Source organism: Talpa europaea (assembly GCF_964194135.1).
Source record: "Talpa europaea genome assembly, chromosome: 14".
Lineage (NCBI taxonomy): Eukaryota > Metazoa > Chordata > Mammalia > Eulipotyphla > Talpidae > Talpa > Talpa europaea.
In genome coordinates, this window is record NC_140082.1 from 65,054,328 (window position 1) to 65,078,016 (window position 23,689).

The 23,689-nt window shown below is 38.5% G+C and overlaps 2 protein-coding genes across 3 annotated transcripts in view; one reads left to right on the forward strand and one right to left on the reverse strand.

Annotated features, from left to right (window-relative positions):
• CATSPERE (catsper channel auxiliary subunit epsilon) overlaps positions 1-12,972 on the reverse strand; it is a gene marked incomplete at both ends in the record, with an annotated part of 196,717 nt that extends 183,745 nt beyond the window's left edge. Inside the window, 2 exons of the mRNA XM_084254054.1 lie at positions 5,849-5,897; positions 12,908-12,972. Of these exons, the coding sequence (XP_084110180.1) occupies positions 5,849-5,897; positions 12,908-12,972 (114 nt within the window). The remainder of the gene's footprint in view (positions 1-5,848; positions 5,898-12,907) is intronic.
• A 2,538-nt stretch (positions 12,973-15,510) lies between these two features.
• The window catches only part of ADSS2 (adenylosuccinate synthase 2), a gene marked incomplete at both ends in the record, with an annotated part of 44,564 nt that continues 36,385 nt past the window's right edge, over positions 15,511-23,689 (forward strand). The window contains one exon of one of the 2 annotated variants that reach the window (XM_084253428.1): positions 15,511-15,705. In XM_084253428.1, the coding sequence (XP_084109554.1) occupies positions 15,523-15,705 (183 nt within the window). The remainder of the gene's footprint in view (positions 15,706-23,689) is intronic. The other variant, XM_084253427.1, reaches the window with a different exon arrangement.

Genomic DNA, 23,689 nt, shown 5'->3' on the forward strand with positions numbered 1-23,689 from the left:
AGGAGATGCAGACCCCGCATCTCCTAGAGCCATTACACAGGAGGCTCGTGAAGCGATCACTAGAGTCGAAAAGCCTCTAGCCCAGGTGACCTTAAATAGGTTGTCTGTCTCTCATCCTTTTGATGTCTTGGTATTTTGTAGTAACCTTACTCCCACAGCGCTTATATGACAAGATGGAAGGACCAGGTCAATAATGAGTGGCAACCACCCGCGCCAGTATTAATACAGCTGCCTGGCAGCATTTGTCTTTTCCCACAGGACGTGGAAGCACCCCGATGGGTTCCTGCTCGATTGGTTCGGTTTGTCAATACACCTGACCCTGCTAACCTTGATGACACAAGCATCCCAGATGTCAGTACGATGGGCGATTGTGCATCAACTGCCAATGTTGCTTCTGCTTTACCAACACTGCAAGATATGAATGGACATTTATGAAATGGACTTTTTATGCTTAGTCAGCAGTCAGCTCATGTAAGAAGAAATAGACACACTTTTGTTAACTGCTCACATACCTTGTAACCCTCTGTACAGTTTTATTTGTGTTACCCCTGTTACGGGTGAGGGTGTCATTGCCTTGTTTAGAGGACTCCTCTCAGAGTTGCAAGCTTGGGGCAGGGTGACAGCCTTAGCTCTTGGCTGTTTGTGCCTTCAGTGTATGGTTTCTCCGTCAGCTATGGAAGCGAAACAAAGAACGTGCTATTGCGGTCAGGCAAGTACTTGGTGCCATGGTACTTGACCAGGACTCCCCAGTGGCATCCGGATGGGTCAACTTAGCCCTAGAGAACCTGTGAGCCAAAGACGGGTAAGAGCGTAGCCCGTCCAGACCAACCTAAGAAAGCGGTCCGGACCAAGTGCGCCGGATTAGTGATGACAGGTAAGGCTGGTTACGGGATATGCCAACCTAAGACAGGCCAGGTGTCTCATTTAAAAGAAAAAAGGGGGAGATGTCCGGAGCCGCCTGGGGCATGCGCCGTGTTGCGCATGCTCGCAAGTTAGGTTTCGATTCCTGTTTCGCCTTCTGAGAAACCTCTGTGTTTCCGGTAAATCACGTGGGACTGGGAGGTACGATGGGAGGAGCTACGAGGGTATAAGAAGGGAACCACGGGAGAGAGCGGAGAGAGACTGGAGAGACTGCGTAGAGGATAAGGAGAGAGACTGCGGGGACTGCATAGAGGATGAGGCGAGGAGACTTCGAGAAGGAGACTGTGGAAAGGATACTGTGTAGAGACTTTGAGAGAGGATACTGAGAAACGTACTGAGAGCGGAGCATAGAGAAGGCCAGGGAAGGTAGCAGGACAGGGAAAGGAAAAAACATGTAAAAGTAGGAAAAGGAAAAAGGAAAAATAAAGAAGCAACCGCTAGCGGCAAGTCGTCTCAAGCCCCTCATTTCAATCCTCAGCCCTTCTCTTTCCGTGCCTCCGAATCCCGCGGGTTGGGACAGTTTACTCTTGGCTCTTTTGTCATATTAACTGTCCATATAAATGTGGGTTTAATTTTGGGCTCTTGATTCTATTCCATTGGTCTTTGTGTTTATTTTTATCCTACTACCATTCTATTTTGATTACTTGTATAGTAAAGCTTGATGTTTTGGAATGCAATATTTCCACTCCTCTTCTGTTTTGGTTGATTGCTTTGGCTATTCAGAACCTTTGTGGTTCTATATAAATTTCAATAATGCTTGGTCTATTTCTTTGAAGAATTCCACTGAAACTCTGATAGAAATTGCATTAAATCTATATATTGCTTTGGGTAAGGTGGACATTTTAATAATGTTAATTTTTCTAATCCATGAGCATGAAATATCTTTCCATTTCCTTGTGTTTCCATTGTCCTCCTCTATTTCTTTTAACAATGTCTCAGAATTTTCACTGAATAGTTCTTTCACCTCCTTTTTAGACTCAGTCCTATGTATTTAATACTTTTTTTTAAGATTTATTTATTTATGCATACAAGAACTGGGGTGTAGGCCAGAGATGCGAGGGTGAGAGGATTAACCAGAGACAGAGATGGGGAGGAGAACACACAGATGGGGAGCAGATCTACTGAAATACACTGCTGTGGGAGCAGCGGGCGAGACAGCAGAGGTCTGTTGTTGCTTCCTAGCCAGCTCCCTGGCCGGCTGGGAATTGAACTCATGTTGTAGTGGCTGGCAGTAGCTTGATAGCACTGTCTTTAACCCCTGAGCGACCAGGGAGGCCCTACTTTTTGATGCCACTGTAAATGGGATTGTTTTCTAGATTTCGTGCTCTTCCAGTTCATTATTTGTGTATAGGAATGCAACAGATTTTGTATGCTGATTATATGATAAAGTCCATAAATGGATGGTGAATCTTGCTAAATGCCTTCTCTGCATATATTGATATGATTGTACTATTTTTGTCTTTTGTTATGGTCAATTACATTTACTAATTTGCATATGTTAAACTATATATACTTGCATGCCTGGAATAAATCCCACTTAGTCATGCTATTTGATTCTTTCAATGTATTGTTGAATTCAGTTTGTTAAGATTTTGTTCAGGATTTTTTTTAAATTTTTAATTTTATTTTTATATTCCCCATACAATTACAACCCCCTTATTTTGACCCCAATCCCTCCTTTCCCCGCCCCCCACCCACATAGTGTCTCTGGTTCACAGTTGTTTGTTGATTTTTATGTTTTCTTTCGTATATTCTTTTTCCTGGTCCCTTATTTAAGTTCTCTAGATTCCTGCTTTGAGTGAGACCATCCAGTACTTTTCTTTTTCTTTCTGGCTTATTTCGCTGAGCATGATCCCCTCCAGCTCCATCCATGTTGCTGCAAATTGCATGTGTTTATCTTTTTTGAATGCTGAGTAATATTCCATGGTGTATATGTACCACATCTTCTTGATCCATTCATCTATTTTTGGGCATTTGGATTGTTTCCAAAGCTTAGCTATTGTAAATAGTGCTGCTATAAACATAGGGGTGCAGGTGCTCTTTGGAATTGATGTTTCTGTGTCCTTTGGGTAAATACCTAGCAATAAGACAAGAGAAAGACATACAAGGAATCCAAATAGGAAAAGAAGAAGTCAAACTATCACTATTTGCAGATGATATGATAATATACATAGAAAACCCCAAAAACTCCGCAGAAAAACTAATTCAACTAATCAATCAGTTCAGTAAAGTGGCAGGATACAAAATCAACATGCAAAAGTCAGTACCCTTCCTATACACAAAAAATAAATCTGAAGAAGAAGAAATAAAAAAAAAACATCCCTTTTATTATTGTTCAGGATTTTCACATCTGTGTTCTTCAGAGATATCGGTCTGTAGTTTTCTTTTTTGTGATGTCTTTGTCTACTTTTGATATAAGAATAATGTTGGCTTCACAAAATGTGTTTGGTAGCATTCCCTTTTTCTCAATTTTTTTGGAAGATTTTGAGAAACATGTATTAGTTCCTCTTTGAAGATTTGGTAGAACTTACTAATAAAGCAATCTAGTCCTAGGCTTTGGTTTATGGGAGACTTTTGATTACTATTTCAATTTCCTTCCTTGTGATTGGTCTGTTCAGGTTTTCCATTTATTCCTTATTTAGTCTGGGAAGGTTGAGGCTTCTAGGGATTTGTCCAATTCTTCCAGATTTTCTAGTTTGTTGGCAATGGATTTCTGAGGTGTCTGCAGTAACTTCTCTTTCATTTCTGTTATTAGAGTTTTATTTTTCTTAGTGATTCCAGGTAGAGGGTTTTTTTGGGGGGGTTTATGGCACCCCACTTATATCAATGGACAGACAACTACACAAAAAAAAATCAACAAGGAAACAATAGCCTTATGTGAGGAATTAGACTAGACATAACTTCATTGTTATGGTGAACAGCTATCAAATATTAAATGTTTCTAAGCTACATTAAGATAATAAGGGAAAATTGAGAGTTTTAAAGGTGCTTTTTAATTTTTTTAAAAAAAGATGAATAAACTTGTCAAGAGAAGAAGAGGGAGTCCATGAATAAATGATATCAGAGAAATAAAATATATACAAATAGAAATAAAAATGGTAAGCAAAGATTATAACAAAATGAATACCCATTAACTTGAAAACAAATACACACATGAAAAGAAAATATAATTTACATAGATTTCTTTGACCTGGTTTGGAATAACATGTATGCAATTATGTAAATATATCAGTGTAGATGAATATAATTACTTTGTAAAATCTTTTTTTTTTAAAGATTTATTTATACAAGCACTGGGTACAGGCAGAAGCACGGGAGGGTGAGAGAATTCACCAGAGCCAGAGGGGAAAACAGAGCAGGCAGACTGACAAAGTACACTGTTGAGGGGAGCAGCGGGCGGCAGGAGAGGTCTGCGCGCCATGTGGGACCCTCGCCTGGTGGTGGCCGGGGATCGAACCAGCGTTGCAGTCGCTGCGGGCAGCTTTGCAATGTAGTGCTCTACCGCTGCACCACCGGGGAGGCCCCACTTTGTAAAATCTTTTGGTATACTTCCTAAAGCTGAACATATGCATATATCCAATGACTTATCAATTACAGTGTTAGGTATATACCCAACAGAAATGAAGGCAAATGTTAAGTAGAAGGTAGGCATAAGAAAGTTCATAACAGCTCTAGCAAACTACAATGAAAACAACTTCATTGCTTATCTATAGAAGGACACATATATTCATTGGAAGACTACAGAGCTTTGGGAGTGGACTCCAACCACAAGAAATAGCAGGATGTAGGCAAGAACAGTCAAATCAACCAATAGGAAATGTCTACATTCAGTGTGAACTCCAGATGGATTTATGGCCTATATTTGAAAGGTAGCAATATAGAGCATGTAAAGGAAAATGTAGGATAAAAATCTTTTCAAGTCAAAGGCAAAGATTTTTCTTAAGGAAGACTCAAAAATATATAAATTATAAGGTGGGGGTGTGGCACATCAAAAATAAACTTTTTTAAAAAATAAGGTATTCATGAGGTTAGATGCAAAACTAGCAAATAAAAACAAGCATTTAAAACCAACATTTGGTAATCATATAGAAGAATACATCTTATTCTATAGATAAACAAGAAAAATTGTCTTACCTATATTTTACTAAATTTTAAACTTTATTATTCTATTTTTAATTATAAAACCAGAAAGTGCTTCACTTTCTATTCCTTTGCCCACCTATACCCCATTTGTTGACTTCTTTATTTTTGTAACATCAAATCTGTTTTAAACTGTTTTCTACTAGACAAGGTATGTCCAGGGAATGACGTGGGTGCTTGGGCCACAGAACAAGGCAAAGGCACTCCACCTGGTGATTGGCCCTACAAGGCAGCTGAAGAGGGCAGAAAATTAAATGGAAAATGGGCAAAGGGAAGAACAGGCAATTCACAAAAGAGAAGACTGCACAAGTATGGAAGGAGATGCTCAAAATTAGTAGTCATTTGAGAAGTGAAAATAACAAAGCAATAAGTTATTATATAATAATAAGATTGGTGAAAAAAAAGAAAGTTCAATAATACCAAATTTTGGTGACAACATACACTGGATGAGAGCATAAATTGTGATTGGCATTCTGGAAACAGAGAATGAAGTCTATAGTTTGGATAATCACACATCCTGGTTTGTCTAAACAGTTCTCATACTATATGAATATTAAACCAGAAATTACTTGAAATAACTGCTTATTTTTGCAACATACATATTTAAAGACCTTTATGGCAGTTTGAGATTAAATATGTATTAGAAATATAAGTGGGAAGTAAGTAAAATAAAAAAATAAAAGAATGACACTGTGCCATATAACTGAGTATAGTTAACTCTGTTCTCTACTGTAAGCTAAAAAGAGAAAAATTAAACTTAACTATAGTTCAAAAATTAAACACTTACAGTACTCCTGGTATTAAAAATGAGGAAATTTTTGCTGTTAATGGAGTACCTGTGGAAGAAAAGTTAAAATATGAATATTAAAATGATTTCTCCTCCATATAAATAGGAGTCTTTAGATAGTCAAAGCATGCCTGGGCCATCAAGAATTTTATATTTCTGCTCAAGAAGCTTCTAGGCGAGTTTAATCAGGAAAAAACAGGGGATATTAGTGACCTCTGCACGCCACTCTTGTGTCTAGGTTTGTTCAGTTTCTGAAGACACTATAATAAGAAGTAAATACTTTTTCATTATTTTTGTTTTTAGAATGAAAAATGGTTGAAGAATATTGGCTGTAACTTCTTCACTTCTAAACTGAGTTAAAATGAATAGATTGAATATTTAAAAAAAAACCCTATTTATTTGCGACACTGAAAAGCAAATTTCTGTCAGTATTATTCATTATCATCACTCTATTATCCAGGGTACTTTAATTTCTCTCTATATGATCTAAGGCAGTACAGTACAAGATAAATATGTGGGATGCTTATGTAATAAGAAATTTCCTAGCAGTTACATTGAGAAAAAAGCAAGTGAAATTGATTTAATACTGTATTAATAAATATTAATATTATCAAATATGATATGTAACTTAGATAAAATTATTATTAAAGAGCTATTTTATATGTTTTTGCACTAAGTCTTTGAAATCCAGGGTAATTATACATATAAATTCTCAAGTTGGACTAGTTACACTTCAAGTGTTCAAGTCATATGAGGTCAGTAGATATCACAAAAGCTTAAAATTTCTTTACTCCATGTCTGCATTAGACACCTAATTGTCATTGTAATTGCTCTCTCTCTCTCTCTCTCTCTCCCTCTTTCTCTGTGTGTGTGTGTTAGTGTGTGTGTGTGTGTGTAATTATGGAATGGCTGGAATATCATAATGTAAATCTTTTACATAATAATACAAGCTTCAATATTGTTCAAAATTCTTATTTTTAACAGATGTTAGTCATCAGTATTATAAAACAAGTTTTATATAATACAGAACAAATATGAAAACATTTATGTATCTTATATATTCCTACAAATAAAAATATATTCATCAAAGATTTTCTTTTCCAAGTAAGTATGAACTATCTCTTATTTCTTATTTCTAATGAATGTTAGATCCCTTAAATGGGGAAACATTAATGTCATTCCTTTAAAAGTCTGGAATGAGAGAAGGATGCCACCATCACCATTCATACTAACATAGTATTGGAGGTCTTAGTTAATGTATAAAGAAACATAAATTAAAAGCATAGGCTTGAAAAGGAGGAAACAGAATCCAATTTGACAGAAGATCTAGAGATACATATCTTAGAAATATGACTGAACTTTTGAGGTTAGTATAGGGGAGAGTAGGGATGGGAGATCACAATTTGATGCTTGGTATGATTAATATCATATCAAGCATCTACTCTGATTACAATGGTATCAAACTAGAAATCAATTACAAAAAGAAAGCAGGAAAAACTTCTAATATGTGGAGACTGAATGACTATTGGTTAAGGAGGAACTCAAAGAAATAATTAAAAAATACCTCAAGATGAATGAAAATGAGGAGATAACCAACTAGAACATGGGACATGGCAAAACAATACTAAGATGGACATATATAGAAATAGAGGCTCACATCAAGAAACAAAGAACACAAATAATCTTACCTCTCAACTTAAGGAGCTAGAAAAGATGAACAAACAAAACTAAAGCCAGTAGAAGGAAGGAAAGAAATAAAAAATAGAGCAGATAGAAATGAAAAGATTAATGAAACCAAAAGCTAGTACTTTGAAAAGATTATATATATATATATATATATATATAGACTATCTTTTAGCTAGGTTCTCAAAGGAAAACAAGACAAAAAAAATCAAATAGTATCAGAACAAAGGAGAAGTTACAATTAACATCTCAGGAATTCAGAGGATTGTAAGAAATATTGTGAATATTTGTATGTTAGTAAGTAAACAACCTAGAAAAGAAGGACAACTGCTTAGAAATGTATAAATATCCAGGGTGGATCAGGAAGAAATAAGAAACCTGAATAGACCAATTGCAAGCAAGGAAAATGAAACAGTCATCAAATAGTTACAGAACAGAATGAAGACCATTCCCGGAACCTGCCTGCTCTAAGAAGGTTCTATCATCTGCTGCATAAAGACAAAACATACTCTCGTGCATAAGACCTTCAATAGAAAATAACTTTAATTAGTGTGTGATATAGATAGAAGAGAAAGAACATAGTTCAAGATAGTTTCCAATTAAGCACCCAATGTTACCCATTCCCTCATGGGTAAATGCCCAGCTAAATAGGGTTGGCCCAAAGCAGGGCCACTGAGGCCCAAAAGCCTGCCACAAGTCTCAGACACCTTCTGGTGGGGACCGATAGGAAAAGGGCAGAAGGGGCCTGGCAAGTCTGGAAGGAAAAGAACAAAATCAAAATCAAAATAAAGGTTAACATTGTCAGCCTCCTCACGGGTCTCTCACACACATCTCTGTCTCTATCAAGTGTCTCCATGTTGCCCAAGTCCCTGTTACAAGCCCAAAGCCAAGAAGCAAACACAGCTTCTTCTTTACATGTCTCTGTCTCCAGGTCTCCTCTTGATCTCCTTCTTTCCTTCTCCCCATCTTCTCTAGCTTCTCCTCCCTGCTCATCTTCACCCTTCATGGGGGGGGGGGGTGGGCACAGGGAACCTGGAACAACCTTTCCATGGACAGCACACTATTACACAATGTCTCCCCAAAACTTAAAGTTCGTGACCAGCTGGTTTCACAGTGAGTTCTACCAAACATTCAACGATGAACTAATACCTATCCTTCTCAAATTTCTAATAAATTGAAAAAGAGGGAATACTACCAAACACATCTAAAAGGCCAACATTACCTTGATTCCAAAACTAGATAAATACCACCAAAGGCGAAAACTACAGACCCATTTTTGTGATCATTTATGCAAAATTCCTTAACGAAATCTTAGCAAACTGAATTCAATAATGCATTAAAGGATTATATACCAAGACCAAGTGGAATTTATTCTAGAGACACAAGAATGGTTCAACATCTGAAAATCAATCAACATAATTCACCACATAAACATAAGGAAAGATAAAAATCATAGGATCATATAAAGATATACCAAGATATCAAAATATGGCAAGAAAGCATTTGATAAAATTCAGCATCCACGTATGATAAAAAACCCTCAAAGAACTGGCTATAGAAGGAACATACCTCAACATAATTAAGGTCATACATGACAAACTCATACCCAGCATTCGCTACTCAATGTTTAAAATAAATCTTAAAAAAATAAACTCAAGGGAGAACAAAAAAGTTCAAAATCCAGTAAAAGGCAGGAAATAATAAAAATTAGATCAGAAAAAATGAAAAAGAAATAAAATTGATAGTACAAAAGACCAATGAAAGTGAAAAGTGATTCATTGAAAACATAAATAAAATAGATAAAGTTTTATCTAGGCTTACTAAGAGGGAGAAATCTCAACTAATAGGATCAAAAAGGAAAAAGGAAACATTACAACAGACTCTATGGAAATTTTAAGCATAGTAAGAAATTACTATGTATATTTATATGCAAACAAATTCAACAACTTAGATGAGACAGGCAGATTCTTAGAATGATACAAACCATCCAAGACTGAATAGGAAAGAAATAGAAAACCTGAATAAAATGACAAGCAAGCAAATTGAAACAGTAATCAAAACTCTCCAAAAAAAGAAAACTCCAAGATTATATGGCTTCACAAGCATGAAACCATCTAAACTTTCAAACATTCAAAGATGAATTAATGCCCATTCTGCTCAGATTTTTTCACCAAATCAAGGAAGAAAGAATTCTTCCAAAGATATTTTATGAGGATGGCATTACACTAACACCAAAACTAAAGACAACACAAAGAAAGAACTCTACAGATCAATATCCCTAATGAACACAGATGCAAAAATCCTAATAAAATATTAGCAAACCAAATCTAACAATGCATTAAAAATATTATACAGCACCAAGACCAAGTGGAATTTTATATTAGCAACACAAGGGTAATTTAGCATCTGAAAGGGTAATTTAGCATCAACAAGAAGAAAAAAAAAAACATGATCATATCAATAGATGCAGAGAAAGCACTTGATACGATTCAACATCCATTTATGATGAAAACCCTTGAAAAACTGGGGATGAATTGAACATATCTTAACATTAAAAAGAGCCATAAGTTAAATCCATAGCAAATCCATAGCACTCAAAGGTGAAAAGTCAAAAGTTGTTCTACTAAGCTCTGGCACAAGACAAGGATTTCCACTCTCACCATTATTAACCACCGCAGTATTAGAAGTTTGAGTTAGAGCAATTAGGTAAGAGAAAGCTATAAAGGAATCCAAATTCAAAAAGAAAAAGTAAAGCTATCATTATTTGCAGATGATATGATAATATACACAAAGAGCCCCCAAAACTCCACTAAAAACTAATTAAAACAATAAACCAGTTCAGAGAAGTAAAGGAAACAAAATTAACATGCAAACGTCAGTTGTCTTCCTATATACAAATAATGAACGAGAAGAAGAAATTAAGAGAGACATCATTACATTAAAATCTCACCAAAAAATTAAAAACCTAACAAAGGAGATGAAGGACCCATACAAGGAAAACTATAAAACATTGCTAAAAGAAATAGAAGACAGAAAGAAATGGAAAGACATTTCCTGCTCATGGGTAGGAAGAATCAACATTAACAAAATGGCCATGCTACTCAAAGCAATGTATAGATTCAAAGCAATCACAATAAAAAAATCTCAATGGCATTCTTTAAAGAAATAGAATAAAGACTACTGAAATTCATGTGGAACCACAAAAACCCTGAAGAGCCAAACCTCTCCTGATTAAAAAGGGGAAAAATGGAGGTATCATATTTTTGGACTTTAAATTATATTATAAAGTCATAATAGTTAAAATAGCATGGTACTGGAACAAAAACACACAGATCAATGGAATAGAATTGAGAGCCCAGAAATAAAATCACACATTTATTAACAACTAATCTATGACAAAGGAGCAAAGTATATATACACTGGAACAAGGAAAACCCTTCAATAAATGGTGTTGTGAAAATTAGATTGCCAAATGCAAAAGAATGAAATTAAAGTGCTATCTCACACCACATATGAAAATCAATTCAAAATGGATAAAAGACTTGAATGTAAGAGCTGAAACCATAAAATACATAGGAGAAAACATAGACAAAACACTCCATGACATAAACTTCAGAAACATCTTTGGGGACTCATTTCCAGCAGCAAGAAGATCAAAGGACAAAATAAACAACTGGGACCAGGTCAAGTTAAAAAGCTCTGTAACAGTAAAAGAGACAGTAACAGAGAGATGCCATACTGAGTGGCAGAAAATATTTGCACACCATACCCAGAATAAGAGAAAGAATGATATAGAATATGTACAGAGAGATCATACAACTCAACAGTAGGAAACCTAAACAAAAAGTGGGTAGAACTAAATACACACTTCTCTAAAGATGGTCAAAAGGCATATCAAAAAAGGTTCATCATCACCTATCAGCAGGTAAATGCAAATCAAAACCACAATAAGATACCACTTCACATCTGTGAGAATGGACCATATCAAAATAACCCAGAAACAACAAATGCTGGGGACAGTGTAGAGAAAAAGGAACCCTCTTACACTGTTGCTGGGAATGTAGACAGGTTAGCTCCCGTGGAAAGAAGCCCGGAGATTCCTCAAAAGATTGTAAAGGGATCTTTCCTATGACCCAACAACTCACTCCCAGGATTCTACCCAACGAACATAAATATGCTAATTAGAAAGGAAACCTGACTTCCTATGATTACAGTATCACTATTTACAATAGCCAAGATATGGAAACAACTTAAACCTGCTTCTCCAACACACTCACACACACACACATTCACAATGGGATACTACTCAGTCATTAAAAAAGATTAATTCATGCCCCAACATGGATAAAAACTAGAAAAGATCATCCTAAGTGAGGCAGAAGGAGAAAGATAAATACTGGATGGCTTCACTTATACGTGGATATAGAAAAACCAAACAGCAGATGAGACAGATGAAAACTTTAAAATGATTCTTGAGAGCAGACCTTAGATCTGCGGCATCAAAGCGGGGAGAAGGGAGAAGAAGGGAGAAGAGAAAAGAGGTTGGGAGAGGACATCGGAATGGATTACAGTGGAGGACACTGGGTGCTTTGGACAATGGGTGGGAAAATTATGGTGGACACACCTGAGGGAAGAAATCCTGTATTATGGGGGTGGGGAGGGGAAGGATGTAAAATAATGTCATTAATAAAAAAATTAAATTTAAAGAATAATCAAGATTGCAACATTTCTCTAATGTTTTTTCCCATTATCTGTGTTTTATCTGTTGAAAATCTAAGATATTTTGATATGCATTCCAATCAGTTTCTGATTACTGAACAAAAACTTGAATTGAGGATTTCTCAAAATTTTCATTCCCCAAATCAACTCACTCTGACACAGGAATTAAATTTCCATACCCTTATAGTGTTTATATTGTTTACATTTTATAAAGTACTTTCTCACAAATCATTTCGCTACAAGTACTTAATATAACCCATTAGCACATTATCCTAATAAAGTGACCCCATACCCTATCCCCAATCTCTGGAGATGACTTTTGGGTTTTCATTTTCTCCTCTGGCAAAATAAGGGTGCAACTGGAGAAAACCGCTTCAAGGATTTATAGGGGCCAATGGTTCAGAGGAATCACGTGAAGGGCCACGACCCTACTGCGGAAACTTTAGGGATTTTCCAAGACCCTCATTTTCCTCCGTCATTATCTGAAAACTCTCAGAAGGGAGCAGCGGGGCGACGGTGTTAGGGGAGCTGGGGGCGGGATGGAGGTGGCAAGGACAGTGGTGGCCCTGGCCGGGACCCCGAAGAGTGGACGAAGGGCTGGGTCGACGCCCGGCCAGCCCCAGGGAGGACTCCTGCCCGGTGTCCCCATCTCTCTACCTCCACAGGGCCAAGCCGCAGCAGCTCAGCCAGGACAGCAGCAGCACCACTCCCCAGGCTGACATGGCGTCTGCCTCCGCCCAGCAGCCCTGCCCGCGCCGGCCCTGGCTCAACGGCTCCGGCTCCGGGAGCCGCGCCGGTTCCGCAGCCCGGGCGAGGCGTGTGCGCGTGCGCGCCAAGCGGTGGCTCCCTGGCCCCCCTGGGCGCTTGAAGGTTGGGCACTAGGGAAAGTGTAAACAAGACTTCTTTTTTGAGTGAAAGAGCAAAACCACTTAGGAAAATCCAAGTTGACTGTAAGGTGAAGTGTTTAAGTTAGTGTACCTTAGCCCCAATGTTGTGAGGACTACATCACCACGACGACAGCAAGTGTATATCTGGCAGTGCTTTCCAGGCATTCCATAAATAATTTATAAGTTGAACAGAAATGAAAAGCAATTTGTGGGCCTCCCTGGTGTCGCAAGGGGGTAAGCACCGCACTGTGAGGCAGTCCAAAGCACGAGTTCGATCCCCAGCCGGTCAGGGAGCAACCCACATGGCGCAGCAGACCTCTCCTGACTCACCCACTTCTCCCCTCAGCAGTGTATTTCAGTCAATCTGCCTGTTCTGTTCCCCACTCTGTCTCTTGTGGGTCCTCTCACCCCCTGCATCTCTGGCCCAGCTCTTGTATGCATCAATAAATAAATCTTAAAAAAATAAAGCAATTTGTACTTGAGCACCTATGTGTGCCTAACACTACTTCATACATGGGAGTACAAAGAAATATGACAAGTATTCTGGTTTGACAGAGGGGTTTGTAATCTTGTGGTAAAGACAAGATAAAGCAGTTGTCACATAATATTATAATTTATCAGTTTACTTGTCTGTAGACTAAATCATCTGAATCCTTCAGAGCTGCAATTGTATTTTTATTACTCCTTAGAGGATCAATGTCCAGCGCAATCTTCCTTTGTAGTAGGTTCTCAATGTTTATTGACTTAATGAATCAATGGGAGAAAAAAAGTAAAATATTAAAATGTGGTCTAAGCCCTATTAGATAACATGACTGAGAATATGATTTGGAAGACAGTACATTTAATGAGACCCTATGTCCACTTTTCCCAGTAGCAATTTTACATCAGAATTCGATGTCATAGTTAATTTGCATTGAATCTAATAAAGCATTAGATCAGCAGTAGGTATACTCTGGACTCTGCCGGTAACACTTTAAAAGAAGTGGAATATACAAAAGAGCCTGGACTCTGGACTCAGACTGTCCAGGCACAACTCAGTACTCACCAGAGCAAATTACTTAACTTTTAAATCCTGTAAAATAAGGATAATGTTGAGACAGAGTAAGATAAGCACTCGGTAGGTTTCCACTGGTAGAAATCCCCAACCAAATCCCATAACAGAGGAAAACACTTGCTGATCAAGGAGAAGACAATAAAGAGAAAGGGGGAGGGGACCCTGAAACTGAAGCAACTGATTCAGCATGAAGTCAAAAGCCCAACTATTAAGAATACAAAAAGTAGCCCCCCAAAAACGACCTCATGGATATCTCACTGAGATTCCCTCCCCTGCGGGAATTGTACTCTACTCTCTTTCTCTTTAATAAATTCCTAACTTCTTTACATCACTGAATTTCTGTCCTTCCTTACTGATGGCTGTGGCAGCTTGCTTCATTCTTCGAAGTTCAAGCTTCCAGGAACTCATTTGGGTAGCTGTGTGGACCTTCTGGGCTTCAACATTCTCATAAAGTCGTGAGAACTGAAACACTAAAGGCATTACATTATCTGGCATGGACTATATGACAGAGGTAATTCATTCCTACTCTGTGAGCCTGGTTCTGATGTATAAAATGGAAAAGGTTAGGCCTCCATTTGATCTCTAGATTCTCAAGTCTAATGTCCTCTACTTAGTCGCTTTACTTTGGAGTTTGCCCTTTTTGATTGCTCTCTCCATCTCTGACCTTTACTTTTCAATTCTAAACTTCTATTTCCAACTCCATTCTTTTTGTATCTTGAAATTTCAAGTTCACACTTTGTCCACACTCTCACTCCTTAATAAAAATCAAATCTTCAAAAAATGTTGAAGCGTAACGCTTCCAGAGACCGAAACCTGCAGATGGCGGACTCCATAGCACCGCAATACGTCCCTTGATCCCGGAGCATTGCCTGCCGGGAGTTGTAGTTTCCCGCTTGAGCACGCATCTCCGCGCCTCTCCAGTTTGAAAAGCGAGAGGAAGGGCGGGTAGGCGGGGCGTTAAGGTTAACGCGCGCTCTAAGCCCCGCCCCTACCCCTTCCGCTCCGGGGGCTGGCCCTGGCGCGGCGCGACGGGCCGCGGAAGGGGCGTGGCCTGGGTCCGGCTGGCGGCGGTTGTAGCCGCCAGGCCCGCCTCCTCCCGGCGGAGCTGCGGCTGCCGGCCTGCGCGGGGCAGTCATGGTCCCCTCCTGAGTGGGCCCTGGCGGAGAGAGGGGCGGGGCCTGGCTGGAGGGTGGCGGCCGGGCGGGGGCGGGGGCGGGGCCGGCCTCTGGCTTCTTCTTCCTCCGCATGTGGCTGGCGGCCGCAGAGCAGCTCGGTTCGCGCACTGGTCGCCGCCCGCGTCTCCTCTGGGCTCTCCTCGCGTCACCGGGGCCATGGCGTTCGCCGAGACCAACCCAACGGCATCCTCCCTCCCCAACGGCGACTGCGGCCGCCCCAGGGCGCGTCCCGGGGGGAACAGGGTGACGGTGGTGCTCGGCGCGCAGTGGGGCGACGAAGGCAAAGGGAAGGTGGTGGATCTGCTGGCGCAGGACGCCGACATAGTGTGCCGCTGCCAGGTGAGGCGACCGGGCTCCGACTGAAGCCGGGCCGGGGCGCTCGGGCCCAGAACCCGGATCCACTTTCCAAAATAAGGTGTCACCTTGAGGTTCTCGTCCGTTGCCGCGAACTGCGGCGACACGGAGGAATGGCGGGAGGTCAGAGCCCCCCGACCCGGGGTCTCGAGTCGAGGGTCTGGGGTGGCTCTGAAGGAAAATTCGGGTGAGGGAGAGCCTTTGGGATGCGCGATGCCGGGGGAGTTGAATTTTTCGCCCCGGGGACGGCGCTCAGCTCCAGTACTTGGGCCAGGGTGGGGTGGGGTGGGTTGTGATCGGAGTTTGAGGAGCTGCCGCCCAAGGCCTGCTTGCGGCACCGAGCGCGGCCGCAGACCCTTCCCATCACCTACCCACCGAGGTTTCCCGGTGGGAGTGGATTGTTCCGAAACGCCTTGAAATCCACACTCACCTGCCTGCAGGCCCTGAGCTTGTAGAGCTTTGCCTCCACGGGTCCACTTTGTTGACATGAAATTTGGACTGTTGGATGACCCGGGTGTTTTATTCAGTATCCCGCGTATCAGTATTAAGGAGAGATGATTTTTACGTGGGTTCCCGGAGGAAGGAATCCCAGCTCCTTTACGAGTGAGGTCAGTAAACTGATGGATGTCAAACCTGGTATTTAGAGATATTTACATTGTTACTGTTACTCTCACATTGAAAGTGAACTTTCTCGGGAAATGGAGTGGTAACGTACTTCCTACCGGGGAGACACGTGGTTATCAGTGTAAGCTTTCTTCCTATTTGTAATTTGCTTTGAAGCAGCCTGGAGGCTAGGTCTTTGTAAAGGCTCTTAAGATAACTATTACCCATTTCAAAATACGAAATAGTTGAGCAATAACCGCTTTCAAAACAAAATGGGATGTAATATTTGAATTCCTCTCTGTTTAGGTCGCAAGACTGCCTCTTCATGAATGTGTGTGGTTCAGTATGATGATTCCATGCTCTATATGTTCTAACAAGTTAGTAGGCCCACTTGATTGGAAGCTTTCTACATAAAATTGAATGTCATTTGAGCATGCAGATCCAAGGTCAACTCAGGAACATAAAAAAACTAAATGCAAGTATTCCCAGACTAGTGTTTTTGCATGCAAAAATTCACACTGTGCATTTCTTAACTAATGTAACTGTCACACCAATTGCCAGTTGTACTACCACTAGCACCACCTCCACATCTTCCTTCCAACCTTCTATTCCTCCACCCCTCTCTTTCTCAATGGCACTCCTAGAGATGTTGCCATTGAGTTGCTGCCCTATACTACCTTTGGAGCTGGCCCAGAAGCCCAACTTTCACCTTCCTTTTCCTCTTAGATCTCACCATACTGTAAGGGAAGAAGTATGAGAATACCTTACTCTAGCTGCATAGAGAGGGAGAGAGACTGTGGTCTTTTTCTCTCCTTCACTCTGTCATTCTTGACATCTCCTTTACCTGGAAATAGTAATACTCAGGTTGAATTACATTATGGTTTGTAAGGGCTTTGGGAGTGTAACCTTTAAAGTGTTTATTCCAAAATACCCTCAATTTTAATACCTCTGTGAAAACTAGTAGATTAAGTTAGTAGTGTGGAAAAGGTGTTACTACATAACTGAAAGTAGTCTTGAAGGTGGTTATAGGCCCGTTTGAAGTGATGCCCTTGGAAAGTTAAGAGAGAGGTGACTGAGAAGGAGCCAAGTTTAACTTTAAAATGTTGGCTGAAGATAGAGGAGAAACAAGAACAGACTTCTTAGGCACTTTCCTCACCTGTAAACTTTTTACCTTTCCTGTATAATTCTGTATAATTACCTTTCCTGTATAAGTTTTTTATATTCTAGTGCCTCTTAAGAGCTGTTCATTAGGAGGATTGTTAGTTATGTTAGTGAAAAGTAGATTGAGTAATAAATAGGTCACTTGTGTTTCATTTTGGTGACTTCTTATTTTGGTCAGTCTTAGTAAGCTGACATCTCCTTAATGAAGTTCTTAATGAAGACTGCAGCGTGTTGAAATTCTTAATGACTTTATAGAGAACTGGGAAAAAGACTTAAATTGCCTGTTTGATGTTGGAGTATTAAAATACATACTTTGTTAGAGTTAAATAGGTGAATTTTTTTTTGTCATTAATGTCATGAACTCAAATTTTATCCTATTGCTTTTCCAGAAGAATCATAATTTTAGGAACTTCTTCCAATGTAAAATTCAGTTTTAAAACATTACTTTTAACTATGCTTTCATAAATGCTCTTTTTGCAAAGAAAAATGCAAAGCTAATGGCATTTTCATCGTAGCAGTTAAGGAGAACTATATCTTTCATATTCAGGATTTATGAAAAGTTGTTTATAATTTGGTAGCTACTCTGATCATAAATGAAGTTGTAAAGAACTTGCATCAAAGGAGGACCACTACCAACGCCTTAATTTTTAACCAGTATGTCTTATAAGGAAAGGAAGAATTAAATATAGAACCTATTCCAGGTACACTTCATTCAGAAAGCATGAATATTTCCAGATTCCCAGCATTACATTTAAAAAAGCAGGATGGTGACTGCCAGGAGTTTACAGTCTTGTGGACAACTGCAGTGTAAATAAGTATTGCCAGGGAGGGCATGGAGAAGGACAAGTATAGGATTTTAAAAGGGTAAATGTATAGGAATAGGAAGGCACCTTTCTGCCAGCACAGTTGTAGCTCTGTTAGGGAACCTGTTACTGCCTTCCTTCCCAAATTACCTCAAAGTAAACAATTAATTTCCTTTGTTTTGTTTTGTTGTTGGTTTATTGCAGTTTCATTGAAGTTATATGAGTTTCAGATGCATCCTTTATTTTGTTGATTAGAAAGTAGAGATTGTAATTCTTGCAGTTTATACCAGGCCTTAAGCAAGGGCTTACTTATTGTTACTGGAGAAAGAAAGCTTGGTACTTTTGCTTGCAATGATAGGTATAAAATTGCCTGTGATCAGGAAAGCTAGTACAGTATTTTTGTTGTTCTTTTCCTCCAAGATTTTAAAGTTAATGTCAAGAGAAAATTTTAACTATAGTTAATTATTAAGGAAAACTATCATATTACTTGGTATATAATAAAAGTTATATATAAGGAAAAGTTATATATTAGGTGTCTGTATTAGGAAAGCTCCAGAATAGTATCCCCTTTCTTCGTTGATTTTTTTCCTCCAGGATTTTAAAGTTAGTTTAAAGAGAAAATATTAACTACAGATAATTATGAAGGAAAACCTATATCCTTTTACTTGATATAAAGTAAACATTATGATAAAATTTTAATTTGTAGCTAGATATTGCTGGTATCTGCTGAAGGCTCTGAAACCACCTATTAGTAAGTAATAAAGAAGTATAAAAGACATACCAGCAAACTGACTTTTCTGCTTAAAATAGAAAGGTTGAAAGATAATTTAAAAGGTTACAACTTCAATGATGTTTGCTGCTTTGCCGTATACAGCTAAAATTATCTCCCAAACTATTTCCCATAATTTTGAAGATGGTATGAGAATTAGTATTTAAGATAAAATAGTCTTCTGGGTTATAACTGGCTATTTCCTTACTATCAGAGCTGCTTTTTACATTGTTTATACCATTTCCCAAGTACTTAACTGTATACTAGTGTGTGGTATACTTGGTTGAATCTTGTTTTGTACTAAGTATATATACTAGAATATAAATTTTCTCAAAAAGAGAACTTGTTCCTTTCTATTTTTTTCCATAGCACCTAGTATTATGTTGAGGCAGAGAGGAAATAAATACTCAAAATATTTATTGTGTGGCTGGGCTGGATGACCCTTAGAAATTTCTTTGAAATCAGTCCTCTAAATTATTTTAACATCTCCTTGGCCAATTTAATTGACTGTTGGCATGAGTTAAAGTGGATCCCCCAGCATTACTGGGATTAATATTTGTTACTTAGTATTTTAATGAGTGTTTTTTGCTTTATGCCATTATGGTCAAAGGCTTTAATAGTGCAAAATCTTATCTCTTGTATCTGTAAAACAAAAATAACTGATATTTGGTTTTTGAATTTTTTTTGTTGTTGTTGGTTTGTTTTGTGTATTTCCTCACCATGTTTTAGGGCAATAGATCTTAAACTTTGGCCAGTAAGGATCTTCCAAGTTTACTGTTTAAGCCTGTTATACTAGTGTATATGATAGACCATTATTTCTACTTTTAGGTATGATTGTTTTTAATTATATGAGTTTATTGCAGTGGTTTCTGATCAGTATTATTCTGGTTCTTTAATTTTGGTGGAAATGGGTACATTAGTTGCGTAGTTTCATTAAATTCTCACCAATAAGTGAAGATTGGTGACTATTAGAATACTTTTATCTACGGAAAAGGGGACATTGCCTGACAAGAGCAATTGAAAAGAAGAGTAAATAGAGGGCAGTTCCCATGAGAACTCTGGCTCCAGGATGGGATGGTTCTTTATATTGACCCAATCTTTAATTATATTTAATTCAGTATAATAGAATTTTTTAAAAAACTGAAGGTCCCATGAAATTTTTTTAAATGGGATTTTTGTCCATCAAACTTTTAAAGACCTTTTAAAGGAAAAAAATATTATTCGTGGCAAAACATTTTTTTACTTGAAATCTGCAATTCAATTTCAATTGTTTTTAAGGAAATATCTTCATAAATGTAATAATTTATGCAATTTATCAAGCATTACAGAGAGCAACAAAACATCATTGGTTTTTTTCTTTATTTTATTTTATTTTTTTTTTTTTTTGCTTGCAAGTCTGATTCACCTTTCTGTGACCCTTGCTTAGTGAATGTGTTCATTGGAGTTTGTTAGAATTTAAAGTTTCTTCATTAGAAACCCCATTTTCACTTTGAGTGTGAGAAGTTGTTTCATAATGGTAATTTAAGTTACAAAATACAGGGTACCTGAGATTTTCTTCATTTGTGTGACATTTCTCTATATATGAAACTGAAAGGTAACTATAATAATGGGAGCTAAACTGGATATCTTTAAGCCTGTAAAAGATAATTGAGCAATGCACTTGGCTATCTGCTAAAAAGAAATTTCGGTAGGTACCCTGTGTATGTTTCCTTTTCCTGTCTAGTGTGTCTGGTTACTATTGAATAGTTTCAATTTGATCAGCTTAGTGGCAGTAACCACCTGCTCTACTTTGAAATCATAAAGTAACTGCCATTTTATTTGTTTTACTAAAAGAACAGTTATTCTTGTTTAGAATTACTTTATTGATATGAATTGACAAGTGTTTTAGTTTTGGCAAATAATGAAATGTTTCATCTGGCAAGAGAGTTGTAGGTTTTAGTCTTTACCAAGAAAGCAGCACAGTTAATAAGCATTGACTCAAAAGATTAAGTTCCTAAGAATCTTAGGCAAGAAATGGGAACTCTTTTGGTTATTAGAATAGTTCAACAGCCTGGGGTCTGGGGCATTGCTGCTCTCTGCTGTAATCCATAGTGGTAACTTTGACTTCTTGATGTTCACATTTAGCTCTATAATTACAGTACCATATTCATGATTCAAAGCAAAAAAGGACAAATAGAGGTCATGTAGACTAGAGCCCTAGTGGACTGAGAAATGCCTTTGGGCTGGACTGGGACCTCCATTGTTGGAAAAGAGATGCAATTTTTTTTTAAGATTTATTTATTTATACAAGCACAGGGTACAGTCAGAAGCACGGGAGGGTGAGAGAATTCACCAGAGCCAGAGCGGGGAGCAGAACAGGCAGACTGACAAAGTACACTGCTGAGGGGAGCAGCAGGCGGCAGGAGAGGTCTGCGCGCCATGTGGGACCCTCGCTGGCAGCTGGGGATCGAACAGGCACTGCAGAGGCTATGGGCAGCTTCGCAGCCCACCGCTCAACCGCTGCACCACCAGAGAGGCCCAGGGGACAATTGTTTTAGGTTTTATAGCCCTGTCAAGAGGCTTTTCACCAACTGCACCTTCTTTATGCTTTATGACGACAGGAATGCCTCTCTTGGTGGTGGGGGGAGTGATTTTGGGAAGAGGAGATTTATAATAGTAAGTTAAATTAATAATCAGTCACTTTTGAAGACTAATATTTCATTCTCTTCCAAACTTTTTTTAATTTCTCCTCAGCCTGTGGGAGTATATTAATTAGAAACTTAACAGTATCTCCTGATACAAACAACTCTTCGTAGCCTCTGGTTTGGTTTCATAGAAAGGAAATTCAGAGCATTTGTCTTTTGACTTCCTTCAGGTTAATATCAAATTGGAAAGAAAAAGTACTTATGGAAAAACAGAACAGTTATGAGATGACTAATTACTGTTATGTCATCATATATCCTACAGCACTGCTTTTAGAGTTTTGTCCTTGGCAGCATAAATATTAAAATGTAGAGGTTAACAATTTTGCTATTAATTTCCTACTGGTGCAAGATGTGAACTTCAGAAGCCAGGTATATTGTTTTATGAATGTAAGGTCAGGAACAAGACACAGTGCAGGTTTTCTGATCCCATGCAGACCGGGTAAAGGAGCAGTCAGAGTCCTCAGTGGTTTTTTGCAGGTCTTTTATTGGGGTTCACCAGGCATATGGCAGGCAGGGGTGCTGGGGGGCCGGGAGGCTGACAGGTCTCCCAGCCCCCAGCAAATTCTCACTCTATCTGGGCTCTCTGGTGATCTCGGCTTCTCTTCGGCTTCTGCTGCTGCTTTCTCGGCTTTTTTGGCATCCCTGTGACGCCGCCCTTAAAAGCACAGTCTTAGCGCAGGTGTACCCACTCCAGGTGCCCGCCATCAGGCATGCATTCAGGATCACAGGGTTCTCTCATCTATCCTGATGGCAGGAGGGCAGAAAAGCCTGATACCTTTTACCTTACCCTACAATGAATCATTGGAATTCTTTGTTTTTAAGCAATGGAGATTATTTTAAACAAAATGGGAATTTATTTGAATGAAGAGCAACACACCAAGCCCTGTAGTGGCCTGAGGCAAAGGAAGCTCCGGAGATCTCAGCAGCCAGAACTGCAGTCTTTCTTTTGTAGGATGTTCCTTTAGATGACTGACATCTCTAACTCTTAACTGCCTTCCTTGCAACTCAAAATCAATTCCCAAGAGGGAGGAGCTTAATTGACTCCAGGTGGATCAAGTTTTCCAAAGGGGAGGTTGGACAGAGGAGGAACTGAACATAGAAAAGGTATAGCTAGCTGACTTAATTTCATATTGGAAAATAATGAATAGGTTAGCAATTCTAGGTTGTTCCTATTTGTAAATTGCTTTATACTAGTCTAATATGCTTTAGATATCTAGTGCTTTTTCTAGAGGAAAGAATGTTTGACTTAGTTTCTTATTATCTTAACTAAAATTGAAATAATGAAAATTAACTATATTGGTTTTAAAAAACTGAATCTTTAGAAATTGTGCTTTTCAGCTTTGAGAATATACCATTTTCATAATGCTTCCTCTCCATGATGTTGTAGTGTATTTCATGACATAGATATTTTTTCTTGATATTAAGAAGGCTATTTAATGTTTCATATACACTTAATCAAAATGTAAGAATAATAGTAAAAAATTGGAAAATAAATACAAAGAAATGTATGTTTTGTGATCGGTGAGAGCTGATTGGATTTTCTTTTATATATTCACCTTAATACAACTGATTTGCATTTAATATGAGAAAAAATCAAATAAGGCATTGTAAACTAATGTTTTTCCTTAGAGAACTTGTGAAATAACATGCAGCCACTTGGGAATCACACTATGTTTTTGTTTTGTTTGTATGTTTCTTGGAGATTTGGAGGGCATATTTCAAAATTTAAAATGTTCAAAAAGATACCTGAGAATTATTAAGAAATATTTATTAATATAATTTACCTGGGAAACATTATTTTCTGTTACATAGTTACTTGTGTAAGTATTAATGTAGCATACATAATATGAAAGCTATGCTAATTAAAAGTATTGGTAACTGCTACATAAGTGACTGGTATAAGTGTTATGGGAATGTAGCAAAGCAGCAAGGAAGTGGGTATATGGTTA